Below are 13343 nucleotides of genomic sequence, written 5' to 3'. Positions count from 1 at the left end.
AAGTTCAGTGACAAGAATCAGAGAAGCAAATATGCCCGAAAGTTCAGCTTTCGTCCACGTTTGACAAACAGATCAGAAAATATGCAATAAGTTCCCGTTCTCACTACATTACTGGAACTATAAAATCAGTAATTTTTTTCTTTCCACCCAAAAAAGGAGTGCATAATGTTGATAAACCACTACTGTTCTAAAGCTGGGCTTCGATAATAATGTCACTTTGTAGGCCTCAAAATTTGCCTCAGATATTCATACATATACTGGAACAATGCAAAACGCTTTTTTGGTGACTTCAACCATAGTTTGACTGGAGGCTATAAAAATAACAAATAAATAAAAACCCTGAGCTTTCGAGGGAAACTTCTACACATAATGCAACACAATGGAAAGCCATCCATCACCTGCAGGATTAGTGTCAGAATTACTTTCCAATCCTGTTGTCCTGATGTTAGCCCAAAACTAGTTTGCAGTTCACATGCTTGCTGTTCCTTGTCTGGACTATGGCTTGGCGCAGTAGCTAACAGGTAATTTTTGTTTTGAAGAAATAACGTTTTGTTGTAGAACAGAAAATATCTACAATCTCTGAAAGACAACCTTAATAAGTAGTGTACTGTTTAATGCAAACGCTAATATGCCTAACTTTAGAACTGCCTACCTAATACCTAATCTAGGTCCTCATTATGTCTCCAAAAACAAAAAAGTTCTGACCCGTCAAGTCCTATGAATGTGCAGGAGTTTCTGGTACCCAGATGTCGTAACAGACCTGTCCTGAGGTTTGGGGCCTTCATGGACTAGGCACATCCCACAGATGCTCGATTAGATAGATATTTAGGAAGATTGGAGATCAAGTCAACATTTTTTACTTTTTGTGATGTTTCTCAAGTCATTCCTGAACAATTGATGCAGTGTGACAGGGCACATTTTCCTGCTGAAAGAGGCCACTGACTTTAGGAAATACCTTTGCAGAAAAAGGGGAAACTTGGTCTACAACACTATTTAAGAAGGTGCTATACTGTGGTCCCCCCCAGAACTCGTGGGGCTTACGTTCTAAGAGTTCCAAAAATCTGCAAATTTTGGATGCGCCCCCGCAGCTTCTAAAGGTACCTTAGTGAATTCTTCTAGACATTGTCACTTTATAAACATAATAGTGTGCAGTCTTTACCCATATACATAATACATAGTTTAAAATGTTATTCCTAACGTTCCTGAACATTTGGTCCCGCGAGTTCCAAACCGCAAATTATTGGGGGTTGACTGTATTTCAAAATAACATCCACATGCAACCAGGACCAAAGCTTCCAATCAGAACATTAACCAGAGAATCGCTTTCCTTCTTCACATAGTGGATCTCAGTTCCTTCTCTTTCTCAGGTTACCCAGACTGGCTAGCCTTTGCTTCCCATGTGCATCCATGACCCTGTTGCTGGTTTACCAGGCATGTTTTAGTAGGTACTAACCACCGTATACTCGGAACACCTTGTAAGATCTGCTGTTGTCTGAACGTAATCAAACCAACACAATATGTCTCTTGTCAGAGTTGCTCAAACCCTGCCCAACATCGAGAACTGACTATTCACTTGCTGCCTAATATATCCCACCCCTTGACATGTGCCATTACAATAAGATTACAAAAAAAATTAGGCCATCTTGATATTCACATCTTTGAGCAATGTCTAATCTACACAAAATATTACTCTCACTGTGATGCTACCATCACCGTGCCTCATTGCATGGAACTGTGTTCTCTTGGTGATAAGCAGTGTTGGGGTTTTCACACACATGTTTAAGCATTTCTTGAGCCATGCAAGGAGATTAAATTATTGGAAGGAATGATTGTGTACCATGTACAATTCCCAACAAACAACTATTGAATTGGAATTCTGACTGCACTGTATGAATCCTTCCCCAACATCAGGCCATAGTTACAGCAAAGGCAGACTAAATTTGGAACGATATGTTCAAAAAGCACAAAATGTTTACAAATGTTTGGTCCTTTAGTCTATCAGGTGGAGCAGAAACTGTTGGAAGCTAACGTTGAGCAGAAATGCACTTCCCATAGTCAGGTTGCAGCATCCCCCCCGCCCCCCCTTTTTGTCTAACTTAGTTATTTGGATTGAACTAAACATAGGGTTTCAATCCATATCTACTGCACATAGGTCTATTTTTTGTATACTCAAGCCATATGTCTTCCAGCAGACCTTATCTTTGACCTGATGGAAATAATAAAGCACAGAAGAACATTAAGGCAAGAGAGAATGTTCTTCTCTGACAGTGTGTGGAAAACTATGACACCAATTGTCCAATTGGATTTTAGCTTCTGGATCTGGTTAAATCATGAAATCTGGCTTAGTTCAATCCAGACATTAAAAACCAATCAGTTAACTTTTGGAGAACGAAGGGGGCCAGCAATCTTTTGGAGTGCGTGTCAACAAAGTGAAAGTCAGACTCCTGGGTCATAAAGAGAAAGGAATCTAGCCATGTTTTTCTTAATCTACCTGCTGTATATTAAGTCCGCTTCTCTTCTGTTAACTGCATGTTTTATAGCGTGACGGTGAGCTATTTTTTCACCGCATGACACTAATATGAGATTCTTGCCATTCTGCACTCAGACAGGCCAAAATTCCACAGTGTCTGTGTAAGACCATGCCAAAAGGCTTGCTGTATCTTCAACTGTACTCCTCCTCATGGCTTTTCTTCTTGCGGGAACTCACGGAAGGAATGTTTTTTTCCCCTTTATCTCCCTCTCTCCAGGGAAGGATTAAGAAAAGATGAATGATTATTCCACCTCTCTTCACTTGTGTTAGCTGTCCATCTGTTTGGCTTTTCGTCTTTTTCTGTCCTGCATGCAGCAAGCCACAAGTGCCTGTGTACCATTGAAAAGAGAGAACATATTTACAGACATGTTTCCTCATTTTTAATCATTCATCATCATAGTCTATGGGTTTTGAAATTTGGTGGCAAGTCACTGACACTGGAGAGTCCTTCCAAAAATTTTTACCAAGCATCAATTGCTTAGTAGTTTCGGATTTTGTGGTGCCTAAGTTCCATAGTTCTCTGAACCTTTCTAGAGGTACCTTTATTCACTATGGATGGTGGAATTGGTCTGGAAGTTTATGACATTAAAAAACGATCCAGTGTTACTCATCAGTTAATGACCAGAAAGTGTGAGGGTAAAAAAAACAACAAACTGTGCAAGGATAAACATACAGGACCCCTAATTCATCTGGTGGGAGCAATTTTTGGAACTATAATATGTTTGAAACTGTTTCCTAAAGGGTAAAGAGGCTTTTTACTTGTACATTACAGCACAGCGACATTCTTCCTCTGCATATCCCAGCGATATTATTAAGCTGCGGTCAGAGCGTGAGGTCAGCCATGTTCCAGCACCCCGGAAGCACAGAGGTTTAAGGGCCTTGTTCAAGGACCCAAGAGTGGCAGCTTGGCAGCACTGTTGCTTAAACCCCCAAAATACTGATCAGTAACCCAGAGCTTTAATCACTGAGCTACCACTGTTCTACATTGCATTTGTTTTTACTACTTTTGCAAATGTTTGGTGCTGGAGGGTATCTTGGTATCTTGGCTGAGGGGCCATAGAGTTTGATCCTGTGCTCATGTTATTGTTCATGTGTCTGTGTGGGTTTTCTACAGGTTCCCAAGTTTCCTTCCACCTTCCAACACCATGCAGGAAGGTGGCTTGACCGCACAAAGTTGACCTTAAGTGAATGCTTTCATGCAGGATGCCCTTTGATACACTGGCCTTAGCGGAATTAAAAAAATTCCAACCAGACCTTTGATCGATTTTGACAGATTTTTTAAATAAAATACAGCCAAAGAATTTGCACATCAGCATCCATTTCTGTTGTGTACCATTTGTAAATTGCGCAAGTTTATAGACGCTTTTGTGGGGACTTGTTGATTCCGGAAGGCGAAGGTCTCCTTTCTGGTCCATATAGGGTTCGTCTGCTTTTGGGCAGGAATGCAGGGGCCGTAAATGGGAAGCATTTTGTGGGAATTAGTTCGGAATCCGAAGCTCGCCGCGCGGCTGCTGTTTACGCCGTAAATTTGACCCGGCAAACCTGAAGCGGCGGACAGCGGCCGGGCCTCCTCCACCGGATCGCATTATCCCTCCTCCGTCTTCTACAGTGGTTCAAATGGACTTTTGGAAGAATGGTTTTCAGTTCAAGTCTCAAGAAAGGAGCTCAACTTCTAGCACTTTGGTTCTGAAATGTGTTTAAATAGTCATGCATTGTGTTTGTGATTTATTCAGCTTTGATCCATGTTGCGGAATGGGGTTTGAGCCTACAACCTTGTGGAAACACCTGTTAACCCACATAACCCAGTTAAGTACTGTCTCCTTTGTAGAGGTGGAGAGAGTAATACAATATTTTATCCAAGCGAAATGAAATTTTACTTAAGTGCTAGTAAAGTTAACTAAAAAAATAATACTCAAATAAAGTAAAAGTAGCTCATTTGTAACTGACGGAATAAAATGTACTCAGGCATGGGGTGGGGGATTCAAATGTGGTTCAAAAAGGCTGAGGGGATATAAATCTCAACTCTCGAATCTCAAAAGTGTTGTTTTTAATGGAAGGAACACATTTACAATAATTACAGTGCAAACAGTAACAGATATGATTTAAAATGTAGTTAAGTACAATACTTGAAACGAAATATAATTCAATTTATTTTTATTTGTAATGAACATTGTCTCAAAGCAGATATCTTTCCACAGATAATGTGGTGATAATGAATGAATAAGATGATCTTTATATGTAAGTTTGTCCCTGATGAACGAGACAGTGGCGACTGTGGCATGGAAAAACTCCCCGAGATGGCATAAAGAAGAAACCTCGAGAGGAACCAGACTCAAGAGGGAAACCCCTTCCTCATCTGGGTTGCACCAAATGTACATTTATTACAGATAAGTACATTGATGTACATGTACATCAATATTATCAGATTGTTTTTTTGGCGATTACAGATGAAAAATCACTCTAAAAATTGTGTTTTTAATGCTTCATTAAGGCAGTAGACAAAAAATGTGCCATATCTGAAATTACACCATAGAAGAGTCTCAAAAAACCTCAGTCTGACCCTTTGGCGCTGTCTCAAGAGACGAATTCCATAAGCATTCCATCAGACTGCTGGGCAAAACGAAACGTGAATATCTTTCTCCACACTTGGTAGACATAGCATATCTGCAGTACGTGGATATGCGCTAGATGAAATCGAATTTTACTATTTTATGTCTGACGTCTAGCCAAATGCTAATCTTGCTTTCCGGAGGGTTTCCCCTGGAATACTTTTACAACAGCTTTGATATGGGAGGATGATTCGGTAGCATTGTATTTATTTAAGGACAACGGATGCCCAGAATAGACAGATAGACAATTATTCTTTGCTGATGCTGTGCTTCCCCCCAATAAATTAATTGCAATTTAATGCATTGTGCTGCTACCACATGATTGGCTAATTGGATTCCTATGGTCAGTTTGTGTACAAATTCCACACTGCCTAAAGAGTCCCGGGCCATGTATCTATGCTTGGCAGTATAATGGAGAATATCCAGCATGCCTGCTTGATCCCTTGAGACACAACAGTAGCTGGAGACACGCCCATTTTGCACTATTTTTCAGCCCTAGCATGTCCTGTTAATTAGTTGATTAATATTGAATCAGGTCTGCTCCAGCAGGGAAAAGTATTAACATTTCCAGGACAGGAAGTCCTGCTGGGAATGCAATTGTTGCACCAGTGGAAGATGTTTGATTATAACTCTGGGTGTAAAGACCACACCATAGTGATCATCAAAAATGGAAGTGATCATCAAAAATCAAATCAAAATATCAATCGTGTCCACTGTTAACAAAGGAGCATTTTAGTTGCACTGCCAAATCTGGGCAGAACATTGACCAGGTGGATTTCAAGATGGCTGAAAGTCTGGTGGCCCAAAATCTGTCCAGTGGTAATAACAACATTGACAGTTAACACTGGACATCCAGAATGACTTTTTTTTGTGTTTTCCCTGGGTCATGTAATCAGGTCCTATTGATGTTTGAAGTGGTTGAACAAATCATACTATAATACAGAGGTAACCAGTTTTGATTTGGGTGTATGAGCTCTCTTTGATTGGACTTTCCATCGGTCAGCAGGTAGTTTTCATTACAGTTAAGGAGTAACTCGGGTGAATTTTATTATACACCAGAGTATACAGGATATAATTTGGTGTAACTGTGTATACGATGTGAAATTAAGTGGCGTGAGCTGTGAGAGAAAGAGAATACGAATGAAGTTTGTAGGAAATGGGTACTGAATTTTTTATTGGCAAGTGTTTTATTTTTAAACGGTATATGCATAAAGTACCATTTTTAGCGACTTTGTTGATTCAGTTGCTTGTGACGGTAAGGCGATGAGCAATGAATTTTAAGCCAAATTATTACATTTAATCAGTCAGTTAGAATAATGAGACATTTTGGCTGTCACGAAGCAAATGAAAGCAGAATCAACAAAATTCATCTCTGCAATTCAGAGGAAACAGAAGCTGCATCTGAAGTGGCATTTAGATGTATTTACACTGTTTAATGCAGCTCAGAGGGACATGTAATGTGTTAACCTGGAGTTACAAATGCATAAATAATGTTTTGATATTTTTAACATTAACGTTGAATAGTGATATTTGAGCTTTTTTTTTTTTTTTTTTTTTTTTTTAAGAGAAAGACTTTAAATGTGAAATTTAAACCGCCAGTGGGTGGCAGCAAGTCACTGTTAATAAGTGAGTCATTGCGATTGAACCGAATCATTTAAACGGGTGATTCATTCAGGGACAAAACACCATCATGTTTTTAAGAGACGCAAAACAGTGCTGTGGTTTTTTTCGGAATTATATATATTTGCGAAATAGAGCAAAAACAGGCAATGTAGTGTCTAAAACGTAAGTCTCTTAATATTAACGTCTTGTTTATTGAACTTTTGGATCAAATCAATATTACATTTTTAATCATGCTGGGGTTTTTTTTGTCGAATAAACTGCACTTTTCGTGTGATATTGATTAACTATATGAAATGATATGAATGCACACGTTCTTCCCCCATATGCATTCTAAATGAATTTAAATAGAGTGAATCATGCAGTGAAAAACACGCACTCTAAATGCGCATGCGCACTGGTCTAAACCTATTAGACCATTACGTAATGCGTGCGTGCACTCTGTAAGAGGTGTGTTTTTGTTTCGGTTTTGCGATATAATCGATCATGTCAAATCGCATTTTTAGAAATTACGTTTTTATAGTAGACCTCTAGCTGCTACTTCCGGTGGAAGTTATACCCATAATTATTTTTACAGCAGCGTCCCCGGGAAACAGGTGGATACGTCACAGCAATTTAAGATCAGAAGTGGGCGGAGCTTATACAGTCTATAAAGGTAAGTGCGTTACCGAGTTCGTGTTGATTTCTTTTCGTAGGTATGAGGAATTTTACATAGATTTTCATTGTATCGCTATCTAGAATTAAATCGTTTTAAATAAGGTTACTTTTCAATGCGTACATGCAAGTTAGGAAAACTGCGCACGGTTTTCTTGAAATTTTTTGCTATTTTAATTTCAGTGTCTCTTAATGCTTAATGTGGCTCATATATAAAATATAATACGTATATAAATTCGGGGTGTAACAGAACGGTTCAGTACGTACCTCGTTTTTTTTAATCAGGGTTTGATTGAATCACGTACCTCGTTTTTTTTTTATCAGGGTTTGATTGAATTTCAGTACGGAGTGTGTGTGTGTGTATGTATGTATGTATGTATGTGTATATATATATATATATATATATATATATATATATATATATATATATATATATATAGCTTTTATTGCAGTACAGATTTAATGTACTCTGAAAAATAACTCAACATACAGCCATTATTATTATTCGAAATAGTTTGCTGGTATCCACTCGGAACAGAGCTCGCAAGGGTCCATCAAAGAAGTCGAATCCTCGTGCTGTGCGTCAGGTGCAGAAGATGCTTCAAAAAACAAACACGTGCTGCAGAGGTTCCACTTGTCAGTGCTCAGACCATACACACTGCAACAAGTTGGTTTGCATGAGCCTCTTTTGAAGCTGGCTCACAGGAAAGCCCTTAAACAGTTTGCTGAAGAACAACCTGTCTAAGTTCATGGATTACTGGAACCATGTCCTGTGGTCTGATGAGACTGAGATAAACTTGTTTGGCTCAGGTGGTGTTCAGCATGTGTCTATACACTAGTGAGGAGTACCAAGAAAATTGTGTCTTCCCCACAGTCAAGCATGGTGGTGGCAGCGTCATGGTCTGGGGCTGCATGAGTGCTGCTGTTACTGGGGAGCTGCTGTTCATTGAGGAATTCCATCATGTACTGTGACATTCTGAAGCAAAGCATGATGCCCACCCTTCAGAAACTGAAGCAGCAGATTTCCATCATTATAACGATCTTAAAAACCCACAGCCAAGATAAGAATTGCTTTGCTGAGAAAGGTGAAAGTAATGGAGTGGCCAAATATGTCTCCAGACCTGAACCCTATTGAGCACCTGTGAGGATCCTCACGCGGAAGGTGGAGAAGCGCCATGTGTCTAGCATCTGGCAGCTTTCACGATGTCAATATTGATGAGTAGAAGTGGATCCCAGCAACAACCTGTGCAGCTCTGGTGAATTCTATGTCCAGGAGGATTAAGGCATTGCTACATAACAATAGTGCTCACACAAAATATTGACACAATATTTAACTCTAATGTTAAGTTATTTTTAGAGGACAGTAAATCTGTACTGATCTACAAGATCCACAGGATGAAGTAATATATACATTTTATTTATTTTTAAATTTTACGCCTGTACTGAACCCTCCAGTCCAGTATTTGGCGGAAACGCGCTTTTATATTTGATGGCCACTTCCTCAATTCGTAGAAGAAGTCGCAGCTGCTTTTTTAGCATAATTTCGTGACGAGACTGAGCTGATTCACGGCTCTAGACGGTGGTAAATATCGTTTAATCGACGTTTATTTGCGCTTTTACATTGTGAGACTTGTGCTGAAATACACACGGACGCAAAGAAGCCGTTAGTGTAGAACCTGTAGGCGAAAAGGTTCTGGTTAATGCGCTGTTAGCTATGCTATGCTATTGCTATGCGTTTTGATTGGACGCCGGTGGCGCGATAGAGGCCACTGATTCGATAGCTGATTCCTGATGAGCCAATAAGAGCAGAGGAGGCGGGATTTGACGGGGGGGAAGCGAAAGTATTATTGACGCATTTCTTGTGTTTTGGTTTTAGTGCCTTGCAGAAAAATGTGTAATAAATAGCACTCGTTTGATTGTGGCATATTTTTCTTTTCTTCTTTCTTCAGGTCTCCTTGGCAGTGAATGTCAGTTGATTAAGCTGCCATCATGGTGAGTGACTTTGGACTATGTGGCATATAGAAGTATAATATGTGATTTTGTACATGACAGTCGCTCGTACTTAATACTTGTGTCCTTTATTTTAGGGAGAACGAAAAGGAGTGAACAAATATTACCCTCCAGATTTTGACCCAGCTAAGGTAAGGAGTGGTGTAACTGTATCGTGTACACACACACACACACACACACACACACACACACACACACATTTGTGCAACCATCGAGAAATGCAGTGTTTAAAATCGTGTGAATGAATGTGGATTTGTTATGTCTCAATGGCAACCTTACAAACTATGTCCCTTTCGGTCTGCAGCATCGCTCCATCAATGGCTACTGGAACACGCATCCTCTGCGCGAAAGAGCCCGCAAGCTCTCGCAGGGAATCCTTATCATCAGGTAACACACACACACACACACACACACACACACTCGCACTCATTTCTTGTGAATTTGTTCCGCTCGCTGAAACTGATCTGCTTCTCACTTGCAGGTTCGAAATGCCCTACAACATCTGGTGCGATGGCTGTAAGAATCACATAGGCATGGGTACGTCTGCTGAATCCTGCATAATATAACCGTCTTCACACTGCACAAGTGTGCTTGAACGGGTTCTATAATAACTCCGTATGCTTCGCTTTTTAGGGGTCCGATACAACGCAGAAAAGAAGAAAGTGGGGAATTACTACACCACGCCGATATACAGGTCCTTTAAACGCCTTTTCCGTTGTACTGAGATGAAAGCTGATTCATGTTCATTGATTTAGTGATGCACGTGGTCTTATCTATGAATGTTTGTTGAACTCTAGATTTAGAATGAAGTGCCACCTGTGCGTGAATTACATCGAGATGCAGACGGATCCGGCCACGTGCGATTACGTCATCGTGAGCGGCGCGAGCCGCAAAGAGGAACGATGGAACATGGCGGAAAACGAACAAATCCTCACCACTGGTACACCACACCGTTCGCAGTGTACGATGTATGAATACTGGTCATGCTACTTGTATTTTTACACCCCTGTCCTGTTCTTTTTTCATTTCTCAGAACGGATGGAGAAGGAAAAGCTCGAGACCGATGCCATGTACAAGCTGGATCACGGCGGGAAAGACAAAGAGAAGCTGCGCGCCGCCATTCCGTCTCTCTCCGAGCTGCAGGACCACCAGGCCGGCTGGAAAGACGACTTTGAGATCAACAGTGCCCTCCGCAGGAAGTTTAGGGTATGGAACGGAAAGGATCGCAAAGATTCTTGTATTTTTAAAGAGGCTTCGATGTGATCGATGAATGCGTTTGCGACGCAGGTTGAGAAAAAGGTCATGCGCGAAGAGGAGGAGAAGGACAACGCCACGAGGAAGCGGTTGGGTCTGTCGATACCTTTGGTTCCGGAGAAGGAAGAGGACAAAAGGCTCGCCTCGCTACTCACCTTCCAGACCCCTGGCTGTAACTGCAAAATTTTCCTTCTTTTTCTTTTTATTTATGTATTGTTTTTTGATTAGCTTTTGCAATTCTCAAATTTTTTGTGACATTTCTCTTTTTCTCCCTCAGCATACGAGGACAGGCAGCTTACCAAGAGGCAGCAGATATTCTCTCGCTCCTGGTTTTCTCTGTCTTCATCCTCTCCTTCGGGGAGCGCTGTGGGAAACCTCCTGAACAAACTGGGCCAGAAGGGCCGAGACGCCGCCGCTGCTAAAGCCCTGAACGCCACCCCGAACAGAACTCTGGTCCGCCGGAGGTCAGACGGGGGCGGTGCCGCCGTCGAGAACAACAACCTGACGTCCCACATGTCCGTTTCCTGCCCTGATGTCACCGCCTTAGATTCCGCCGATTCGTCTCGCGTACGGGGCTTAGAGGAGAGACCGGTCAAGCCAGATGACAGACCAAGCACAGAGGAGAATTCTGGGAATCCAGATGTGCATCGTGGGTTTGAAGGACACAGTAGGATCGAGTCTTGCTCTAGAAAGTCACTAGTGGCTGATTACAGTGACTCGGATTCAGGAACGGACTGAAATCGCTAAAAGTGCAGACGCTACATAAAGAAATAAATTTCATAAAGAAATCATTGATCAGTTTCATATGTTTTTGTGAAGTGGAGACAGAAAATGGACACGTCACCATTGCATAAACTATTATACGTGTTATTATTATTAGTGCAAGTTATATTACTGTTACATTATGACCACCTGCCTAATATTGTGCCGGTCCCCTTTAGCTGGCAAAACAGTCGTGACCCGTCAAACATCAACAGCATGAACTTCTTCAGCATTTTGAGCTACAGGAGCTCGTCTGTTGGATCGGACCACGCGGACCAGCCTTCGTTCCACACGTGCATCAATGAGCCTCGGCCGCTCGTGACCCTGCCGCCGGTTCACCACTGTTCCAGACCGGAAACACCCTGCAAAAGCTGCAGTTTTGGAAACGCTCTGACCCAGACGTCTAGACGTCGTGATTTGTCAAATTCGCTCAGCAAAATGTTCACTTGCTGCCTAATATGTCCCACTTAGTGGGAGAGAGTGCTAGTCACTTCACCGCTCATAACGTTATGCCTGGTCGGTGTGCACACAATCATCCATAATAATTCATAACTCATAACCTCACGCAGTTAATCGAAACCTGCCCGATTTGTTCTAGAAGGTAATAATAAACCGACACCAGTGTTTATCGAGATCTTTTCCGGTAAACGTGTTCTCTTTGTTTGCACAGAGATGCTGAACTTCGGAACGGTCAACAGCAGCAGCATTAAGGATAAGTTTGTTCGTGCCACATGTGGTCACTCGGGTTCACATATAGAGAAAGAGAAACACGGAGTGTCCTTCCTCTGTCATAGCACATCTTCCTCGAGGTTTTCGTGCATTCCGAGATGCTTTTCTGCTCGCTACGTTTAGAACAACCACCTGTTTTGGTCAATGGAGGCGTTTCGAACTTATCGGGCTGCGGCTCAACGGATGTTTTTTGTTTTACGCACCATTCTGTGTCAATTACAGATGCTTTTGTCGGTGGCAAATTCCAGGCCAGAGGTTTGTGAAAACTGGATTTTAAAAGAAAAAATTCTATTTAAAGTTGGAGTGCTTTTGAATATATTTCATAGCAAAGTAAAAGTCTGATTTCTGCCCAGGTTTAAACAATAAATCTTTTTGACAATTACCCAAAATGGTTAATTTTTTTTTTTTACACCAAATCAGAATGGGCTTACAATCCTAGTATTAAGTCAGTAAATTTATTCTAAACCAAATCCTCTTCAAGCTTCTACATTCTCCTGCTGTAGATGGACACTAAAGATCTTCCTCTCCTATATACAGTGCCAGTCAAGTGTTTGGACATTGACTTCTCTTTCAGTTTTTTTTTTTTTATTATTATTATTATTATTTTGAACATTGTACATTTAATGCTAAAGATGTCCAAACTGTAAAAAAACACATATGGAATTGTGTAGTAAACTAAGCATTGTTCAATAACCCAGAATGTGTGTTGTGTTTTTTTATTTATTTATTTATTTTTTAGCTTTGATGACCGCTTAGCATGCACTAGGAATTCTGTCAGCCTTACGAGGTAGTTACCTAGAATCGCTTTCCAAACAATCTTGAGAACTTTTCAGACATGTTAAATGCTTGTTGGCTGCTTCTCCTTCACTTTCCGGTCCAACTCATCCCAAATCATCATTTAGATTTGGTGAGTGTGGAGGCCAGGTCATCTGATCTCCTTGTGTTTGGAATCGTTGTCCTGTTGGAAAACAAAAATGATGGGATAGCATGTCGCTGCAAAATGTTGTTCTAGCCATGCTGATTAGGTGTGCCTTCAATTTTGACTAACAGTGTCACTGGTAAAGCATCCCCACATCATGCCACCTCCTCCAGGCGTCATAGTGGGAACTGCACATCCAGGTACTTTCCCTTTACTCTCTGTATCTCAAACAAAGAAAATGGTTAGGACATAAAAA

General features: G+C 41.0%; 1 protein-coding gene across 9 annotated transcripts; it reads left to right on the top strand.

Annotated features, from left to right (window-relative positions):
• Positions 1-6812: 6812 nt before the first annotated feature.
• Positions 6813-12861, top strand: yju2b (YJU2 splicing factor homolog B). Of its 9 annotated transcripts, XR_014535276.1 has the most exons (12): positions 6814-6924; positions 7337-7414; positions 9363-9405; positions 9501-9554; positions 9728-9810; positions 9905-9960; positions 10057-10117; positions 10221-10363; positions 10457-10629; positions 10711-10849; positions 10955-12416; positions 12467-12861. XR_014535276.1 is itself a non-coding variant. In XM_083551511.1 (10 exons), exons 2-10 carry the CDS (start codon positions 9403-9405, stop codon positions 11413-11415), a joined length of 1173 nt encoding a protein of 390 aa, XP_083407637.1. In that variant the 5' UTR covers positions 6813-6924; positions 9363-9402; the 3' UTR covers positions 11416-12861. The 9 variants fall into 9 exon arrangements, 5 of the variants coding, with proteins under 5 accessions (XP_083407637.1, XP_083407638.1, XP_083407639.1 ...); XR_014535277.1 differs by lacking the exons at positions 6814-6924; positions 7337-7414 and adding an exon at positions 8871-8995; XR_014535278.1 differs by lacking the exons at positions 6814-6924; positions 7337-7414 and adding an exon at positions 8914-9254.
• The last annotated feature ends 482 nt before the right edge of the window (positions 12862-13343 follow it).

Source organism: Silurus aristotelis (genome assembly GCF_946808225.1).
Source record: "Silurus aristotelis genome assembly, chromosome: 9".
In the NCBI taxonomy this organism is placed as follows: Eukaryota; Metazoa; Chordata; class Actinopteri; order Siluriformes; family Siluridae; genus Silurus; species Silurus aristotelis.
The sequence above is the reverse complement of the archived record's forward strand: the minus strand, read 5'-3'. Positions and strand labels throughout refer to the sequence as shown.